Here is a 21,535-nt window from a genome sequence, read left to right as displayed (position 1 = left end):
GGGGACTATTCTGACTTGTGAATATACAAGATCTGATAAAAGATTTTTCTAAGAATGAGACATTCATAACATCTCTTCTGCATGGATTTTCTGGTGTGAATAATACAGCTGAATTTATACCACAACTGCATGTATTATCCACTGTCCAATCAATTAGCTGCTTCAGGGGCTTTTTTCCTGGTACAGACACTAATTTTGTTCTCTTCTCTCCCCAGTCCCATTTTCACAACATCACAAGAGGTACAGAAATATTAGTATCTACTAATTTTGGGTGAAACTGGCCAAGAGATTCAAAAAGGTTTTTTAAAAAAACTTTTTATTTAAAAAAATTAATTTTAAAAATTTAATTCTTTATATAAAAATATTATTCAAAAGTTGTTAAAAAACCCAACATGCAAAGAATGTGGCCATATAGACATCACTATAGACAATCCCTAAAAAACTTACCTAATTGCAGTATCATGACTGTATCACTGAAGGCACGTGTCACTAATCCAAAGTGTCTGTATAGGGGATAGCAAAGCACTCTTCTTCCAAAAGATACCAGGACATCATGAATGCTAGTGAAACTCTGCGTGTATCAGTGAAAAACCTGAATTAGTCTGTGTGCTTTTCAACACAAAGAATTAGTTTTTTGTTTGTTTTCCTTTAAGGTAAAAAGTCATAGCAGCATAAAAAAAGCACATTTTAATATATTATGCATCTAAAAAACCCCTCTCTTTTAATAGATATGGAAATCAAGATGTTAAATAGAAACAAGACACTGCACATGTAGTTTGCATGTCAGGATAACGTTAGTCCTATACATTTTAGTGGATTTGAATTAAAAAAAAGAATGTAGAGAATATTAGAATAAAACATCTATCTCAAGACTTTGCCATTATTTAGATTAAAGCAATAAATTACATCTGCCCCATATTATTATATATATTTAGGGGAAGCTATAAAAAGCCTTTTAAGAATCAAGAAAAATTAAAACCATATGATATTAACAAAATACATGTGTATATATAAGATCTTTAAAAGTTATACATGACTCTGCCTTTCATGAAAATTATAGATATTCAAGAGAGGGATAAATATATCTGCCTAGGGAAAGCAGTTCATTGTCCTCCTTTACAAGTGAGGAGGACCTCTAATTTACTCAGGCCAGAGGCACTAAAGAGTTATTAAAGACTTTAAGAGAGTGATTTCCTTTCCAGCTTTCACTTTTCAAGACAAAACATTCCATTTATTAATTCAAATAGAAATACCTATTTCATCTTGAACTGTCAATTTATTAAAATTAATAAAAATGCTTTGCTGACAGCCAGCACTTTTTTGCATTATGACTACCTCAACTCATTTTTTATTTTAATATATTGCCACTAAGCATTTAAATAATTTATATTTTGTTATTTAATATTTAAAGTCTAAGGTGTGTACATGTCACACACAGCAAAATGGCAGTCAGTTCAAACAAACTATAGCTGAGGCAATTCTGTTTACAGACTGATGCAAACACCCGCCTCTACATGGTTTGTATAACAGATACAGTTATTAACAGCTCGGTGCCAGGAGACTGAATTTTCTGGGTGTGAAATATACTGTTGGCACAGGCTGTGCCAAGAACTGCTAGATTATAGGATAAGCACATACAGAAAACTCCTTTGCTACGTCAGATATGGATCTGAAAAAAAAACTCAGAGAGTTAAGGCAACCATTGCACTGTAACTGCACTCCCCTGACTGGCTACCACAGAACGTGCCATTGGAAAGAAATTACAAGTCACAGATCTATAAAACCAGTTGTCAGTAGAACAAGTTATTACTGAATATAACATTGACCACTACTAGAAGATATATTTGAAGGACTGAACCCAAAAATCCTGTCAGAAATTTCTTTTTTGATCCTGCAAACGTTGATACTTGGCTCAGTAATTTCAGGAGCGAGGGCAGGACAGTCCTTTCTAGCCTGCTGCCATCCTAAGAAATAATGGATTACAGGCCAGGTTAAGTCCCCTCCACTTCCAGCTCTGTAACATTTTAATTACACAGGCCTGTGTGCTTTCAGTAAACAACCTGAAAGTGCAAAGAATAGAATTCTGTGTGTTTCACCTAGTCCATTTGGTTTCAAAGGGTTAGCAGCAACTGAACAAATAGAGATGCAGCAGTAACACTGAAAAGAGGGGGGTGAGTAAAGCAACACATGTCCACTGACCAACTCTGCAAGAAACCTGAAACAAAAGATTTCAGCACTTGTCTGGGGGAAAAAAATAATAATAATAATAAAAAAATGACACAATCATTAAAGCCTTAATGAGACAACAGTTTTACAACTATGGAACTCGGGTCTTTTTGCTACAAGAATAGGGAATTCAGCTTCTCCATGATAGGTGAAAAAAAAAAACCCCAAACCAAACCTCTAGGAGTTTTTCCTATCACTGGGTTTGCATTTACTTCTGGCCTTCTCAGTTCCACTCTCCAATGTACTCTGAAGCCACACAGCAGAATGGAGGAGAAGCCAGAAGCCACCTGATTTGCAGCCAAGAAAAAGAACAAGCTAGAAGTGCCAAATGATGAAGTAGGAAGGCTGAAGAAAGGCTCAGCAGTCAAAACCCCCAGAAGTGAACAATAAGCTGCTTTAATAAGGCCTGACATCTTCAAAAGTTATTAAAAGATGTATCTGAGGTAGGACTTAAAAGACACAAGAACACTATGAATTTACATCATCTGCTTTTTATGCTCTTGATGCCCTTTCTGTTTTAACCTGCTTTATCCAGTTAAATGGGAAGATATCTACAACTTCTGATCAGGGAGCCAGAAGGCTGAATTTTCTTGCCCTAAGCATGGAGTTACACACACATACTGTGGACATATGTGAGGAATAATTACAGTTACTTCCTAAATAAACGTTAGAACTTGTGAATCAAGCCCAGGAGCTAGGAACAGTGTGTAGACGAGCAGCTTTTTTTGTAGTGCCTATCCTCAGCTTTTCCAAAAAGGGCCAGAAGGCAGCCCAGCACCCAGACAAGAGGTCACACTCCACTCTTGAGGCTACCAGTAGCTGGGAGCCCAGAAGTGACAATCATTTTCTTGTAACATTTATTAAATGATGACATACACTTAATTAATCTCTAACATTGAAAGAGTAAGCTTGCCACAAAAGCAACATGAAATACCAAAACCAAATAATACAGCAAACACATAATGCAAAACTTAAAATTTTAACTTACCTCCAGCCAGCACAACGTTGCACTCAGTTTCCTGACGTTCCAAGATGATTCCACCTGATTTTAAGAGGAGACCATAAAACAAGTATTATCTAATTCAACGTTCAAGACTGCTGGCAAACTATTTAAGATAACATTTTGGCAGCAATTTAAGAACCTGTGTGAATATAAAGCAGTAATTATATTATGTGCATTGAAATGGCCACAGGACAGCATTAAAAATTATATTGCAATGCAGATGTTAAATAACTGAACTGGTTTCCATATTGGGAATATCTAAGCCCATGCATAAAGCCTTTAAAATACAAAAGCAATCACAGAAAAATGGTATGTTAGTAGAATTTTGTCCCTTTTCACCAAGCAACAGAAACTTGAATCAACAAAGCTCAAGCTAAAATGACTCGTTTCGTGAAAACAGCTCCAAACTTTTGGCTTTAGGAGAGGGTCCTAAAGCCAGCAGTACATGTAAAATGTCATTATTCTTAAAATGTGACAGATTCATAGTATTTGTGTGGTAGTGTGGCCTAGTGGGATGACTAGGGCAAAGAGCCAGGAAGCCTTGATCTATAATCCTGGCTCTAGTAAAGATTTGTGTGGCCTGAATGTCTTGGTTTTCCTATTAAAAAGGGGAAAAAAAAAAGAAAGTGAAAAAATTCACACTGTGTTTTCCACATATATCATACAGCTATTGCAAAGATCAAAAAAGATTTGTACAACTGTTTTCCTTGCATATTTGCAATTTTGTGCAACACTAATGCAACAACCACCTCAGATTATTCTGTTGAATAAACAAGTCTGGCCATTTATGCCTGTCATTCTAAAACCTGTGCCCCGCAGTTCAGCCTGATTAAAACAGAACAGTTTTGATTGTATGTTCCAGTATTCATATTTTAAAAACATTGAGAAAACATCTCATTGGTTAATATCAGAAGGCAAAAAGTTGTAGCTGGAAAGCAAGTCCATTTCAAAAAGGCAAGCTTTCCTCAGCACAGCATGGAATCCATTCTGAACTTCTGCTATTTTCTCAATTATTTGTATTCTGTAAAAAGCCCAGGATACAGAACACGAAATAAAGCTGGCTGCCACTTGTGTAAGAGATGAGCAAACACCAGAATCCTGAAAATGGAAACTTGCCTTATAACTTCCCTCCATTGTTTGAATACTAGAAAAAGAAAACTCTACATTAGGATTTTTTTTTTTAAATGTGTGTCAATTTTTAAAAATTTAAATGTCTCACTAGTTTCCAGAATGCCTCAGTAAACACCTTCCATACTCAGTGTACGCAAAGTTCCAGTCCTACAGACATAATGATTCTTCATGCTTTTTCAGAATCCAAAATAGTAGTGGTATTACTACAGACAAACAATTACTTTGTGAAATTTGCACTTACAGAAATCAAGACACATCACACCACAACACAAATCAGTAACAGAACTGTCTGGAGTCTCCTGCATCTCCACTTCTCTCCTACAGCTAAAATGCTGCTCCAGAAGAACTGAAGTATTTAAAAATCACATTAATCCCCAAATACCTCCCAACAGCTCGATCTAGAGATACAAAAATCTTCCATTTTAACTTACTCAGTTATAGATTTTTTAATGCTTGGAAGTCAGTTCACTTTAAAAGGTAAGATTCCTAAATGACAGTACAGGGGTTCAGCACTAGGTTCCCAAAACATACTTGTTTTGGTTTTTTAAACTTACATTATTGTCTCCTTCATTGACACAGATTTCATAGCAATACGCCAGAAGGATATCAATTAATCCAAGATACACATGATGACGGCTTCTTTTATCCAGAATATAAGATTTATTTGTGAACTTTCTCAGCTGCTCTCTCTCTTCTTCAGAGAAGACAACTATAAAAAGTAAAAGAATAATTGATTATTAATTTAAAGCTGGCACATTCATTTTAATAGGTGGTAATACTACTTTGACAGTCTTTTTAAAAAGAAGTGTGTTACTAATCACAAGTCACTCATCACTCAAGAAAAAGCCTAAATTATTCTTACTTTCATTTTTAACTTTTATTAAACTCCTTTCAAAGTCAAGTTCCAACCCTGCAAAGTACTGCACGTACACTCTGAAAGTGCCAAGGATTTCTGTGGATGCCTGGGTGTGTTACACAGAGATACATGTACAACCAAGATCTGAGTAACTGAAGTTTCTTAACTCCATGTTGTATGGGATAAAAATAAGAAAATAGGATAACAAAACCAAATATATCTTCTTATTGTAGAAAAGGGTAAGAACTAAAGAAATAGGGAAGGAAAAAAGTGCAAAGGTACAATTCTTTATTTCTAAGCCTCATCAATTTCACCTCATGACCTAGGCATGATTTAGGAGCTGCACTTATGCCATCTGATGACATCCATCCAGTATGTGAGGAAGAGCAAAGAGAGAACAAAATCCTATCCCCACCAATGAAAGCTGCATCTCCTTCCAGAGGTATGGTATTCACCATCAGTGACCATCACATTCTCCCTATCTCCAGCATCACCCAATTAGAATGGCTACACTGAGTCAACCCAAAGAAATCTTCTCACCCAGTTCTCTCTCTTTGGGGACCATACAGAAGATGACAACAACAACAACAACAACATAGTAGGTGAGCTGTGACAATGCATCAAAGTACTTCTCTAGGAAGCAGTGGTATAGACATGGAGAGCTAAAATTTAATAGAGTGGTAACTCTTCTGAAGGGTGCTTAAAACACTTCAGAAAGGATGGCAGAACTGCCTTGAATTAACAGGCGAGATTACCTAGATAACTGACCAGAAGCCATCTCTATACAAACTCAAAGTAAATCAAGAAGTCATTCAGTACAATTAAAAGAGCCAGAAGCCAGAGCTAAGAGATTTTCATCCAGGCTGTATGGAGCACAGGCATTCCATGTCAACAGGCTCTGATTTACTGAATAGAATAGATGTAGTGAGCACATTTTGGTCACATCACAGAATAAAGTTACAGGCACAAGGTGACTTGACAGCAGAAAGCAGCATTACCAGCTTGACAGTTGATGCTTTGTTGCATTAAGGAAGTCCCACTCGATGATTTGTTCAAGCATCAGTAACACTGGAAGCAGCCCGAGTTTCAAATACCACTCATTCAAGATTTCTCTGAGGACAGGAACAAGCCTAATACAGCACTCTTGTCACACTTTCAAAACAAGCCCTCAGTGCCAGGGGTAGATACGTGCTGTACCTCTAAACTCACTGATTTTTAATTATTTGGGGATGGCAAAAACAAAACCTTATTATTAATACTCATATGTCTCTTCAAATATTCTTTTACCACCCCTTTTTTAAGTCACTATGTTGTGGCATAGATATGTAGCTGGGGGCAGAAAAAAGCTGTAGGCAAGATGTATAAACTTAAAAGTGTAAAACAATTAATGACTAACACAGAGATGAGGCGAGCACCTGGGACAGGTCAGCCTTTGGGACTCCCCAAGACAGATCCTTGAATACTGCTGAGCTGCCATCTTCCACCAGCTTCATCAGCACTACAGTCCTGATCTGATAACCCAGCAATTCCTGCCCCAACTTGATCCTCTGTTTTTCCAGTTTAGGATTTTATATCTTCCACATTGGTATTTACCTCTGGAATCCTGGAGTTACTAATGATCCTGTCTCAGTAATCCTACATAAAATTTTACTGTTCTTTTTTTTCCTGCAGACTTGCTCACTGTCCTTCCTCCTCAGCAGCATGAGCCAAGGTTATGGAGCTGGACATCACCCAAAATCCACAGCCCTGGACCGTGGGGACACAGGCAGCTAAACTCCCAGGGGGAGCTTACACCACAGGTTACAGAAAGTAAAGGTTACAACTCCTAATAAACCAAACTCCTTTTTACACCCCTTGCCCATTTTTCCATCATAAGGATGATGATTGCAGATGTGCTTATAGATGTTTCTCCTCAAACATTGTTCATCATCATCTCACACAATCCACATTCTGAGGGATGCAATCTGCCTGGGGTCTTCTTTACTCCAGGAGGTTTCGACAAGCTTTCTAGTTTTATGACATGTTTTGAAACAAATGTTTGTAATGCCAAAGGCACATATATATGCACACATCTCATCTCGAGACATAAAATTACAATTTAGGAAAAACATTTTTTAATGTTTCTTCTTTATGAACTTTTTTAATGTTGCTATCAGCTTCATAACCATGAAATACTTGATTTCAATTCCTAAGGAAACTTCTTGATGAGATAAACATTTCTCTGGAGTCAAGCCAGTCTCCATCTACTCACAAGCTCTGACAAAAAGAAATTCCAGCTTTTATATCATCTTGAGCAAACCAATCTCTTCCACTTGCTATGATCTAGTACAAAGTGACAATTTAGCGAGACTGTGGCAGTTCTAACTCTGTTTTTCCCTTAATGCAATGCAGTTCAGTATTACTCCTTAAATCACAAATATACATGATGTATATATTCTATCAGCAAATTTCTTTAAGTTCTTTGATTCTTCAGTGAGTCAGCTCTACCATTCATATTAAAATTATCTGTAAAATCACACATGCAATGTTGTAGTACATTTGAAAAAAAGTACTGAAGCAAAAGGAAAAACAAATTCTGAAAAGCAAACAGATAAAAGTTTGTTAGCAGAGTACTACAGCAGATCAGATTCATAAAGCTTAAAATTTATCATTAGATCAGAAAAGGTCTAACACTGAGAGCACATAAATTGAATTCTTGAAGTTTACTAACAAGTATTTGTTAGATTCCCTAAAATCCACTTTCTAGAGGAATATAAGTGTGAACCATATTTTCCTTCTAAGTAGAAAGCAAAGAAACTCCCAGTGAATTTCATGAACCATACAAGACAGAAGTTTTTTCCTCTAAAATGCAAACTCTGAGGCATCATAACATATGCAACTGGACTGTAAACACAGCAAATGTGAGTTTATTGGACAACAGCAAAGACGACCTAGACCAGACCATTCCCAAAGGTAAATGTTACAAGATGTTCATTTACTCACTGCAAAGTGCCAGGTATTCTAAAGATAATTTCTCTCTCTGGAGAAAATACTTCAATTTTTCAAACAAATATCTATCCATTCCTTAAAGTTTTTGAATAATAAAATTATCCAGGCCTGAAATTCATATTAACACGTCAAAAACACTACCTACTTTGTTTTCCTAATTCAAAAACACAAGTACATAGTAGAAGATTAACAGAACAAGTCAAATTTTAAATACATTTTCTGCTATATTAAGCCTGTATTTTGTACACTTGCATTACCAAAGTTTTATCTATCAATACTTGCACAAAATTAACATTAATATAATGTAAAACAGCATCTGCTGCGGCTACTTATCAAGTACTAAATCTGCAAGTTTTCCTTAAGTTGGATTTTCAAATGTTTTGTACATTTGTCAGTGCCAAAATCATGCTGCTTCTAGCCACAGTGTAACTCCCTTTTCTTTGCAATTCTTCCATTCAAACTTTAGCTCCTTCACAAATATATTTTCCCCCATGTCAAGCTTCCACCTTTCTATTCCTCAAATTAACATTTACAGTGCATTTCCTTCATATGGCTTCTGACCTTCCTCCTCCAGGCATTCTGCATAAAGTCACTGGACTTGGACAGTCTTTCCTGGATCTTGCAATTTCCTTTATACTGATTTGTGTCATTATTCTTCATGAAACCTGCAGTTCCTATAAACCATATCGAAACCACACATCATTCTTTCTTCCATGTCTTATTGTTCTTGCCTTTTAAAATCTGAGATACTTTACCAGATCTATCTATTTATATGTTAAGAATTTTGCATGACTAAACAGCAATCTTTCCTCACACAAAGAATACTCGCTGTGCAGCAGAACAGTGCCAGGAAGGTACACATGCTACAAAGGTCCAGAAGATTGAATAAAACAGGTAGAGAGAATAGATGCAGAAATCTAATAAAAGAGAAAAGTGATTAATCTTAAATTTATGAATCTACCAGTAATGGTATATTTGAGCAGAGCCCTACTGAAAGGTGGATCCTTACAAAGAAATTGCTTCTCAATCTATAAAAAGATCAGAAAGAGAATGGTCACTGGTAAGCATGATAGGTTACTGTAAACAAAATAAACTATCCCTGAAGCATATAGATGGAATATTAAATACATATGTCAGCCTGAGCCTTCCAAGATTACTGTGTTGCCTAAAAAGGAGTTTTTACAGTCATGAAATTTGAGGTAGAATAAAAATGAGCTTTTTAACTAAATTGAATGTGACTGTTACAAAAGCAAGATTCCAATGTAAACTTCAGCAGCAGCAGAAAGCAAGCTTTCCAAAAGCTCTGCTCCCTCACGGGAAAGGCTGTGTAATTAGTTTGGCTTTACAGAGTATTACTTGACTTGCATCAGACACTGTCAGTGTGAACATAACCTGGGCCTTTCAGCTTTAGAAAATGTCCATTTCAAAAATGATATTTTGCTACAAACATGATGGTGAAACCTGCTCTCTAGTACTCCTTCTGGTTCCTCAGCCATACTGCAAAGGCTGCCTGGTAAATAACAAGCCTGGGGGGGGAAATAAACAAAACAACAACAAAAAAAGAAAGGGCAAGAGAATCACTGCAACAGACAGTAAAATGCAAAAAAGGACAAAAGAAAAGACACTTAGGATAATAAAAGAAGAACTTAAAGACAAAATGCACACACCATGTACAGGAGCTAAAGTAAAAAGGTTAAATAAAATTAGATTCAAGGCAAGGACAGAAGAGAGTTGAAGACTTCAAATGCTAATGAGAAGAGCTGATCCAAAAGGAACAAATCTGGTAATGAGACATTAAAAAAATCTGATGATGTAAAAACAAAAGAGAGAATAACCAGGGATGAAAGTAAGAGCAGTAATCAACCAAACATAATCTTCAGTTAATTGTAAAGCCAAGGGAAAATAAAAATCAGTATTTCTAATTATTCCTTGTAGCTGAGGACATTATAAAGACAAAAGTAATGAAGTTTTTTGTTCTAAGAAACCAATGAAGAGAAAAACAAAGATACATCAATATAAATCAGCAAAAGGAAGAAACGAAAAGTTAATTATCTTAATTTAGTGGTTTTGGATAAGAAAACATACTTTCAAAAAACCTGCTAACTTTTATGTCACTTTCCACGCTAAACTCACTTTGTAGTAACTTGAGGAGTCAGTTCCCAACAACATTCCTGATTCCAAAGACACTGTGTAGGTGGGAACTGTCATAATGGCAGCAATAACAGAACAAATACAGGTTGACTCTAAAGGTACCAGGTGTCAAATTCTAGTGCCAATATCCTAATACTGTGGTACCCTGTACTGTAATCTCCTGTCAACTCTAACATTACCATTTCTAAAAAGAGTCCCCATTTCATGCTGGAGGGTAGCAGATCTCCCTGGTATGAGATGTTACACGTTTGACAGCTGTAATTTCCGTATCTCTCAGTTTCCATGTCCTTGGGTAACGGCTTTGGACAGCACGTGTTTAATCAAGAACAAAACCTTCCTTCACACAGGCAGACAGATGTTTCTATGAGCTTGTGTACCACAGGCTGTACGATATTTGAAGTGTCTTTACAAGCTGTATGCTTGGAGAAGTAACTTCACTTCAGCACGGAAGATCATGCAAATTATTTCTGAGGCTTTCCTTAATATAAGGCATGAGTTTGGAACTCAGGAAGTGTAATAAATCTGGGTATTCCTCTTTTCTGTAAGCAATAAAAAGAAACTGCAGGAAGGTTTCAATCCCTCCCCCTTTATACCCTTAAACAGGTTCAAAAGTAAGCAGGGGACATTTGTATCTCATTATCATTAAAAAAAGAAGTTTGACCTCACACCTACCTGCAAGGGGATACACACACACAGGTTCAAAGACTCATATCACTTCATAAAATACATTAAAACAGACTGTGATACGTCTAACACTTGTGCCCCTAGAGCTACTGTGCTTGAGTACCCTTTGGCTTTTTACAGCTAAGCACTAGTGTTCAAAGGCTTCTTACTACAAGCACACTCTAGTACCAGTAACATCCACCTTACCCTTCAAGCTGCAGAGCACAACTAATGCAGTCAGGCTTCTCCCCAGTTCTCTTGGAATAACAGAAAACTTCTCAGGTAGTAAAGAAGGTCCTTCATTTAGCACAGTCCTTGTTTCTTTCATGTGCCTTTTAAGCACAGGTACTGGAATACATATTAATGCAGATAAGCAGTCAAACTGCATTCAGCTTCTGAGAATTCCTGAATCTGAAGCTCAGATAAGCCAGACCATCCCTTTGACTGGATAAAGCATAAAAGCAATACAACAACCCAGGAACTCATCCTATTGATGATCAGATTCCAAGTCCAGCAGCCTGGACTCACCTCCTGCCCTTTCGCATTTCCATTCATAAGAGACCTTCAAGTGGAACCTGCACTCCCTCTCACGGTGGTTTCTTTCACCACAACTCACTCCTGTTTAGGAATCTCCAATGGCTTCAGATCCTCATGCAGCTGCTCACCCTCCCCCGCCACCCTCACCATTCAAACAGCAGTAATAACATTCTCAAAACTGAGGTTTTTCTAAGGGAAACGGTGGGTTGTTGTCATTAACATAACCTAAACACCAGATAGCCTCCTATGCTACTTAAATTTCCTCAAAATCCACAAAACTACATGAGGCTCCTCACTCAGCCATACAAAGGTCAGATTTAATAAGGAAGATTAAAAAAAAAAAATATATATATATCTGTTATAACAAATGGTTTAAAGAAAAGATGATCCTTTATGTAGCCCTATTTTCTGTGTAACTTTCATTAATAGGCTTGCCAGGCTTTTGAGTAGTTTCTGTTGTTGCTGCCCCTAAAACCCAGCAACACACCTATGTGTGTTTCTTCAGAATCTCAGTTTGGAGTAAAAATATTCTTTATTGATAGAATCACCCAGCAGCTCTTCATTTCCATTATATTCCTTAACATAGGCAAACACTGGCAGTGTTTCATTTACTAAGGAGTGAATGGGTAAAAACAAACAAAAGACCACTCACTATTCTATTTCCAAGCCTCTTGTACCTTTGTTTAATGCTTTTTAAGTCAAATGCTTATGATGGATATAATTAACAATTTCTGACCTCAGAGACTGAAAAGAGACCAGTAATGAAGATCAGATTACATTCACAGTAAACCACACAACATTTACTCCACTTTCATTGTTCTTCTGTAGAAAACGTGAAAGTGCAGGCTTTATTAGTGCACTAACATTTGTTCAGAACCTCTGGTGAAGAGATTATCTTTTTTAGTAATATTGGATTTTCATACCACATAGGAAATGAACAAAGGACAAGAAAAGAATATGCACAATAGTAACTTGTAATGCTCTCTGCAGTCAGTGCGTAGAGAACGGTAATCACAGCTATCTTAACAGTCCTGTTACAAGGTCATCTGCTAAACCTGAAACCATCCTTTTTAATTTCTACAAGGACACAAAGATTTTCCTTTGAAAAAAAGTCTCCAAGATCCAGAAAAATAACACTGTAGTAATAAATGCCACAGACTTCTCTGGTACTGTGTAAATAAAATAAAACATCCTACAGAAGACGTGCTCAGAGATAAGGGCTGATATTGGTACAATCTTCCACAGCTGACTGGAAGACTTGCTGTGAAGTGTCTGCATATTTGGAAGTGGGCACAAAAACCAGGTTTGACTATTTTTTCCATTGAAAATACAAGGAAAAGGAGAACAGTTACTTGAAAAGTGTGAAAAAGAGGAGAAAAGCACCAGCAACAAAGGACCCATTTTCTAGCTATTACAATGACTACACAAAGATAAGTTTGATTTGATGTCAGATGCTATGACTTACTGACACTAGCAGCTCCTTTGAAATCTTAAACATTACAGCATACCCTTAAAAAGGAACTTTTTCTTCATCAATACCTGACATTCTAGAATGACCTTTATGAAAAGTTAACTTCCAAATTTGTTTTGTGGACAAGAGATCACACACTACACTACATAACTAATAGATAAATGCTTAAGATTAAATTACCACTTTACAATACTCTGGGAACTGCTCCACACACAACTATCTCAAAGACTCCGGTGTAACAGTCCCTCAGAGAAACTTTCTTCTTGGAGGACCAGAGAAGTAACAGACTACTCCTCTATGAAGAATGGTTAAGATTGAAAATTGTAGGGTAAAACCATACTTTTCCCTTTAAGAACAAGAGAACATAACATGGCAACACAGTAATTATCATTCAAGCAACAGGTGTACACATCTATATGCTCACCAAATGTATGAGTGTCATATTCCTGATGGCTTTCTCCATGAAAGGCTGTCATTTTTTTATGAGCATCAACCCACCATGGTTTGTACTTTAAAACATGCTGAATAGCTTCATCTTCAAAAAAATCAGCTCTAGGAGAAAAAAAAGAAGTCATAGGCTATTAATTTCAGTTTACAGTGCATGTGGGTATATTTGAATGCATACATAGAATACACCTACTTAACTCCAGGCTATTTACCAGGTATTAGAAATATTTTCTTTGACTTAAAACCAGAAAATAATCATTATTAAAAGCATAAACAATGTTCTTATATCTTACAGTACCCCTTCCTTACTTCCTCCACCTTTCCTGAGCCACCCAGAAGCCTAGGAAATCAATGAGCTTGCAGCATGACATGAAGGTGAACAAACCCAATTTGTTCTGGATGTATCTAAAGGAAAACCTTCCAAAGAGAAGACTTCTCAGACAACATCACCAGCAGCAAACTTGATTTTACCAGGAACCTTTCCCACTTTAAAATGGCATATACTTTGGGGAGGAAGGGTATGCAGCTGGAGGGCAAAGATAAAGTAGGGGTGGAGATGGACTTTTAGGTAAAAGAGAGGCATGCTGTAGCAAGATGGAAAAAGAAGAGTTGTACACGAATTCTGGAAGAGAGATTACCTCCATCCCAGCACAGAGCCATTGTGGTAAAAATCTCAATCTAGTAATTCTGGGAGGATTTATAGTAAAGGATTAAAGTGCTAAGCCTCCTCTTATCATTTTAGATTTTCTTCAAGCCAAACAATACTATAAATAGTGAGAAATGAAAAAAAAAAATGTAGGAAATTTCTTAATACCTTCTTAATCATAATACAAAGTCTGCCCAGTCTACTAAAAACAGAACGTAATTTGCTTTACTCTCACACTGACAGACTTTCTGTTCCTTCCTTTGGTGTCTTTATAAAGTAGCTTAAAGATATCAGCTAGTGTTCATTTTCCTGAAAGGCAACAGAACACTTGTTTGCCACTTGTTTTCCTCATTCTGCTGTACAACAGGTTTTATGTAACAAAGGCAAAAAAAAAAAAAACTGGCCTAGACAAAAATCTTCTTAACTTCAAAACTCAAATTTACTCTCTCACAGATCAGGATGGTTCAGTAATCCTTGTTTCACAAGAGGAAAACAGAAGTTCTGACATCCACAACCCAAAATTCTGTCAGGGATTGGCTACTCAGCTGCTGAAGAGGTAAACTATGAAATAACGTTCAGCAATAGTCCACAGCAGCCCTTGCTTGAATACAGATTTAAGCAGTAATTAAACAGTAAAGTAACCACAAAACAGATGAGCAACGTCTTGTGTTGGTGTCACACTTAAGAAAATCTTCAAAGACCTGCTGTGATGAGACAAAGAAACACACAAATAAAAAGTAAAGCTATTATTTCCGAAAGTGATCTTAAAACTCATCATTTATGAAAAGCAAAAGTGTGTATTTTTCAATTGAGGTACCTTGACATGGCCAGGTGAAGTAAATCAATACTCACAGGTAATGATCAGGGTCAAACTTGGCAGCTTCAGCTGCCAGGCGTTTCCTCCTACGTTCATCTACCGAAGTTTGGTCTGGATCCTTGACGTCAATAACATCACTGAGTTCATCCTGCAAATGGAACACAAATTGTAGGACCGAGCCACAGCTACCATATGCAAGACTTATTTAGCAAGAGTTTAGGAAGGAAGTTTATCAGCATCACACTGAAATCCCTAGATGTACTTCACCCCCCTCTGAAATCTTCCCAATTCAGGCTCCATTGTGCAAATAAAACATCAAAATTCGAGAAAATTCAATTATTCAAAGCTCCTTACAATTCATGATGTTATGAATCTATTCAGCCCATTTTATCCTAAGGCAGGCAGGTTATTTTGCATTACGCTAACATTTGCGATGCTTAACAAAAGCACACAACCACAACAAAGACCAGATTAAAATCACAGATACTCTCCCTGCAACTTCTGAAATTACTCTCACACTCTGAAGTGGCCATCCATTAATTAATGGGCCCTTTTAAGCATCATTAAATATTGGTACATTAATGCTGATGGAAAATGTACTTCTTCATTAATTTCATGGTAATAAGCCAGTGTATATATCCCAACAGAATGTAAATACTTCCTCCATAAATAGCAATCCTTCTGCTCCAAATGCTGAAAATACTCCAATTCATGCAATAATGAATTGGAGTTACATAATTAAGTTCCCTCAAACAGCTACAACTTTAAATTGCTTAGAGTAAGAACACTAAAAAAAAAAATCATAAAAGCTCTGTACACCACAAATATTATTACACTATCTACCATGCTACAGGTTGTAGATTAGCTTCAATCTATTCATGAATTAAAGAAACTGCTAAATGCACAAGAGGAAAGTAACTGCATTTTAAAGCTCCTATCCTATCAATTAATCCACCAAAGTAAATTCCAGGGCTTCAGCATAACCCTAGTAAACCCCACAGACACGAAGTGGACAGACACCTTGAAGAGCACACACTTTAAAAGTTATTGTCTTGTGAGAAAATCGAGGGTAAAATAAAAAGTACAAAGAAAAAATTACCATGAATTTCACAATGACAAAGATTTAATGCAACAATCATAACAGGATTCATAGATTGGCCAGTTTTTTAAAATGTTTTTAACTGAGTAATTTTTTATTTAAAAAATAAATTAAAATTAAGGGCATCTGAAATATATTGTACATTGTTGTTAAATAGGTTTGAAGTCAGAATAGAAGACAATACCAAATATAAAACAAGTGTTAACAGCAGACTGCTAACAGCCTGTAGACTATTTGCAGCTTTCCAGAACTATTCACCTGGCACGTGCCCTGCTGAGCTGTCCTGGGACAGGAGCCCACTCCCAGAGCCCGTTTTTACCAAAGACCTCATTCAGCCCTTTCCTCTAACACTGAAATTACTGCAGAAACACATCAGCCTGTTGATTCAGTCACACAATTAACTCAGCCCCAACCACCCCCTACTTCTGCAGGAAGGATTTGTCTGGACTACTGCATGCAAAAGCAGAACATTCTCAGTCACAGAATGGGATGATGGAGAACTGTTACCTAATGATCCCCTCCCGACTTCAGCATGAGCCAGGAAGAAAGCCTATCCAACCAGAAAGTTACCCAGAACTTTTTTGTGATAGGAAAAGACAAAAATGCATCTACCTGCAGCCGCTGGAACACCCCTGACCGCAGATTCCCAAACCCATAACGGTACTGTACTGGTAGAGTGTTCTCTGCACTTTCTTTGTAAGGTGTCTGCTCTACCTCCCAGTCAAATTCTTCTTCCTCCTCCTCAGACAATTCAGCAGAGGCAGCTGTATACATTGCATGGTCAGAGAAAGAAAATTATTACACAGCAAATACACATGATTTAATAGAAAGGCAAACACTGACAACACAATAAGCCTTTTTCATTTTACTAAGAAATCTTATACAAACAGGATCATACAGGCAGATGTTTACATCAGTAATCCACAGCTCCTGCTCCAAATTCTCCAACTTTCAAAAAAGAAGATCAGGAACACTGAAGTTTTTAAGTATACTCCCTCAAAGACTGAAATAATTGTTCCACTGATTTCAACGAGATCAGAACCTGATGCTCAGAGAATCCTGATGATCCTTATTCATGCAAAGCAATGTTATCAATAATTTAAGACAGGTATTAAAAAATTAAACACAGTCAAACATTGTTGTCTGTTAAATACCAGTATTAAGCAAGTCAACCACGAGAACCTGTGGTTTTAATTAGCTTCTACCATTTGAGCTATGAGTCCAGCTGTGCTAGCTGGGAGAAAGCAGAAGACTCAGGTGTGTGTGTATTATCCAGCCACTAGAGGGGAACAAAGATCTGCAGAGGATTAGCAGATGTTAGACACGTTTTGGAAAAATGTAAACATAACTAAGCCTGTAAAGATGACATGTATGTCACCTATGGCATGTTTATTTCTATTCTTATCCATACTTCCAGATTTATTCACACCCTTCCTGTACCTTGCACTAGACAATAAAATAAATATTGTTTTGGGTTTTTTTACATATAACACTATGGAGGCCTATAACTATTCCATTATGTACATATATCCCCAGTATAAACATTTCTTTGCCATACCTATCTCTTCTACTAAAGGTTTTGCTGATCTTGATTTCTTTGGTGCTAAAAGAGATGTCAGCATGTCCAGTCCTTCAAAATACTGACCAGGAACCTCCTTAGGTAACCGAATTGTAAAAGTTCCTTAAAGGAAAGTCAGAATATAGTTATTGCATTAAAATATCCAAGACAAAAAAAGAATGTGCATTTTTCCTCTAATGAAAAAGGCTCACAGAAACTGGGACACACACAGGTACCATTTTATTACACATTGGTCTCTGTGCACGTTTTTAACCTTACTGCCCAAGTTTCACAAAACCCAAAGATTTTAATGATAAAGCATGAAAGACTGTATTTAACCAGTTCTAGTCTCTTGACTCACATTGTAAAAAACACAAACCAATAAAATACAAACTTTATTTTATTTTTAATCCTTCCACCAACCAAGCAATCAACAGATCATCATAGGAAACTACATTCAGTAATCTGATTATCGCCTAAAATCAAGCACATAATAAAAACTGCAAAAGCAGCGAATTATAGGTCTCATTACCTTCTTTTAAATAATGAATGTTATTAATTTCAGAAGATATGTATTTTATTCCAGAAACACCTTCCACCTCAAGATGTGCAGAAAGGCTAATATCTTCTCTCTTAAGTTGTAGCCAAGAGACTGCCTCAGGATTATCTCCTTTCTATTCCAACCAACTTTGCAGATTTACTAGACCAATGATCGTGGTGCAGTAACATGTCTAGTCCCTGCAGGGCCTGAAGGGGACTTGCACATTATGTTTTCATTATTAGGATAGTTCTGAACACAGCCTTTGTACTTAAGAATGGCCTAAGTATGTACAATAAATCCTGAAAAAGACTTCGTTATGCTACATAACATAGGAGAAACTTTACATTTATTTACAGTATTGTACACTTTGTAAAGTTCTGTGCAATTCCAGTGCAAAGTATAAATTATCAGAGAATCTGCAGCATTTTTAATAACACATACACTAAGAACATTAGCTAATACCTTTGTCTGTATTATAAGATGCTTTTTCTCTGCCATCTTCTACAATTCTTCCAGGCAGTGTCAATCTGCAGGAAAAAAAATGAGATGCTTCATTCAATGCCTGACTAATTCCAAAACTTACCATCTCAGCCTATAAAAACATAAGGCAATTCCAAAAGCAGCACAAGGGACTTAACTACACGACTCATGTCAATACTAACGAAGGTCAGGCAGTTAAATCCCCACCTACTTGAAAGTCTTCTTCCCTACTGCATCCTCTCACATGCCTTTTCTCCCCTTACATCATTACAAGTGCATCAAAACCCATCCTTCACCAAATACACTCTATCTGGCTCTCAACACAAAAAAAAGACACACTTATTCTACAAAACTTGCATACATCCAGAGAATTATCTTGCCATTTTACAATTAAAAAATCTATTGTACAGTAGATTTAGAAAAGTGCTTCTTTAAACTCCATTTAATGTGATTTAACACCTAGAAACAAAGAGGCCAGATCCATAAAAACAATTCTTTGCATGAAATTGGCTGTCTACAGTCAACGGCTGCAGATGAGGAATGTTCTGAACCAAAAGTAAGTTTATTCTCTACTGGCTTTTACTTATTTTATGAAGTTCATTTTTTTTTTTAAATCCTTCCACTACTTGCCTGAGAAAGTACGGCTTAGCATAAAATTTAAAGTCTTCCCCTTCAAAATACACATCAAACTCTGAAGCTCTGGCATAAGGTACTTTGATTATTATTGTAAGAAAATCCGGATCCTGGGTCAGCTCAAAAGCTGGAGTTATCATGATGAATCCAGCAGGGAAAGTAACCACTGGCTGCGTGGCCCTATCAAAAGAGGAAAACAAGAAAAGATTATTGTAGTTTCCAATTTATGAAAGCAAATAGCATCTCCTCAAAATTTTGCAAGAACATTTCAGATTCTCATAAAATTATCTTCCACATGCTCAAGAAGAAAACACTCATGATAAAAGACATTTTAAAAAGCGTTAGCAAGAATGAAGGTACAGCCTCTCTGCAGCTTAATGAGATAACTGAAGGTAAAACAATGCAAATGTTTGGGGCACAGGAAAGCACCGATCACATTTCACACAAAAAAACACACTAAGTTCAGTCCTACAACTTGGCAGCTTTTTGTAATTGTTGTTTATAATTTCACACAGAGCAGATGTTAGATCTCGACAGCTCATTAGCGAGCTGATCGCAAACCACTATTAGAAAATACTGAGAAACAGTAATACTTCAAAAAAAAAATGAGAGCTGTGTTTTATTGTTCACACACAGAATACAAGCAGCAGATTCAATACACCCTAAATAGATAATCTGAGCATATACACTGCACACTGCTCTTCAGGTCAAATTTAATTCATAAACCAGAGACAGGGCACGCACAGTGAGTCCAAGATGTTCCTTTGCGGTGGGCTCATGACACAAGAGCTGTCTGAATAGTTTAAACGTGACACACTCGGGATGTCCAACACAAACATGTTTACTCAGTCTGCAGGGTTTTCACAAATCCTGAAGAAGCATCCCAAAAACCTCACATTTACTTATGAATACTCAAAGAAAACACAAATAATACAGTAGTTGTAACTGAGTTAAATTATCTAGAGTATATTTGGGATCTCCTTCACCAAGTATTTTTAAGGACATTTTAGGTCAACATCCATCAGAACTGTATGTATGCACATGCATATATATTTAGCATGAGAAAAGGAATTTACATAGTACCATTCACTTGATACACAATTTGACTGACTCTTTAATAGCTCTGAAATGCAAGATAAGTCCTCAGGTTTAATTTAGAATCCAGCTTTTTAATGTGGGAGGACGACACACTTCTGAAAATTTACTTTTTAAATAGAAAATATTTTTACCAAAAAAATGCAAAACACAACTATTATCTAGGAAAGAGCTACTTTTCACGGACTTCCACAGTTATCTTTATTTAACATATCTCTATTCTTACAACTTCATGAGCAAACATGGAGTATTAACCACTAATAGGGTTAATTAACAGATTACCCATTTGTTATCATGTAGGTAATTCATATGGCTAACCTACCTCAACTAACAACCATGAAAGAGTGAAACTCCCCATTTCACTTGATTCCAGGGCAACATTCCCACCCTTTCCAGACTTAGAAGCTGCCATGTGCTTAATAAGTTGTAATTAGATAGGAAATACCTGGCTTGAAACACACCTGTAAACCGATGTATGGACTTTCTTCTTGTCTATTTAAACACCACACGCTGTCTAACAACAGGGGATAAGAGGTAATAAAACCCCACTAGTTCATCTAGATCCTTCAAGGATGATATGCAGAGCTACTGGAGCGGGTCCAGAGGAGAGGCAGGAAGATGATAAGAGGGCTGGAGCACCTCTCCTGAAGAAAGGTTGAGGCAGCTGGGCTTGTTGAGCTTGGAGAAGAGAAGGCTTCAAGGAGACCTCATTGCAGCCTTCCAGTGCCTGAAGGGAGCTTAGAAACAGGAGGGAAAGTGACTTTTTTCATGGGCAGATAGCGAGAGGACAAGAGGAAATGGTTTTAAACTAAGAGAGGGGAGATTTAGGTCAGATATTAGGAGGAATTTTTCACCCAGAGGGTGGTGAGACACTGGCACAGGTTGCCCAGAGAAGCTGTGGATGCCCCATCCCTGGAGGCATTCAAGGCCAGGCTGGAGGGGGCCCTGGGCAGCCTGATCTAAGGGCTGGCAGCCCTGTCCACAGCAGGGGGGATGGAACTGGATGATCTTTAAGGTCCCTTCCAACCCAAACCGTTCTATAATTCTAGGATATGACAGCCTACATGTTTATTTTCACAAATCAGAAGCTCACAACACACAACTGCAGCCCCAAAGCCAGGCCCAGCTGTTCCCACTCCGAGCTTCTCAGCACTCCTACACTTTTGGCCTCTCTGACAGGAATTAATGATTAA

General features: G+C 37.1%; 1 protein-coding gene across 1 annotated transcript in view; it reads right to left on the bottom strand.

Moving 5' to 3' along the window:
* Positions 1 to 19,408, bottom strand: part of SHQ1 (SHQ1, H/ACA ribonucleoprotein assembly factor) — a gene marked incomplete at its 3' end in the record, with an annotated part of 25,091 nt that extends 5,683 nt beyond the window's left edge. Inside the window, exons 1-9 of the mRNA XM_010174421.2 lie at positions 19,245 to 19,408; positions 18,597 to 18,661; positions 17,594 to 17,716; positions 16,648 to 16,799; positions 14,972 to 15,084; positions 13,451 to 13,578; positions 4,915 to 5,069; positions 3,215 to 3,268; positions 448 to 571 (exon numbers count right to left, since the gene is read on the bottom strand). Of these exons, the coding sequence (XP_010172723.1) occupies positions 448 to 571; positions 3,215 to 3,268; positions 4,915 to 5,069; positions 13,451 to 13,578; positions 14,972 to 15,084; positions 16,648 to 16,799; positions 17,594 to 17,716; positions 18,597 to 18,661; positions 19,245 to 19,387 (1,057 nt within the window). The remainder of the gene's footprint in view (positions 1 to 447; positions 572 to 3,214; positions 3,269 to 4,914; positions 5,070 to 13,450; positions 13,579 to 14,971; positions 15,085 to 16,647; positions 16,800 to 17,593; positions 17,717 to 18,596; positions 18,662 to 19,244) is intronic.
* Between the last annotated feature and the right edge of the window lie 2,127 nt (positions 19,409 to 21,535).

Source organism: Antrostomus carolinensis, unplaced genomic scaffold (assembly GCF_000700745.2).
Source record: "Antrostomus carolinensis isolate BGI_N321 unplaced genomic scaffold, ASM70074v2 scaffold20780, whole genome shotgun sequence".
NCBI classification, from domain to species: domain Eukaryota; kingdom Metazoa; phylum Chordata; class Aves; order Caprimulgiformes; family Caprimulgidae; genus Antrostomus; species Antrostomus carolinensis.
The sequence above is the reverse complement of the archived record's forward strand: the minus strand, read 5'-3'. Positions and strand labels throughout refer to the sequence as shown.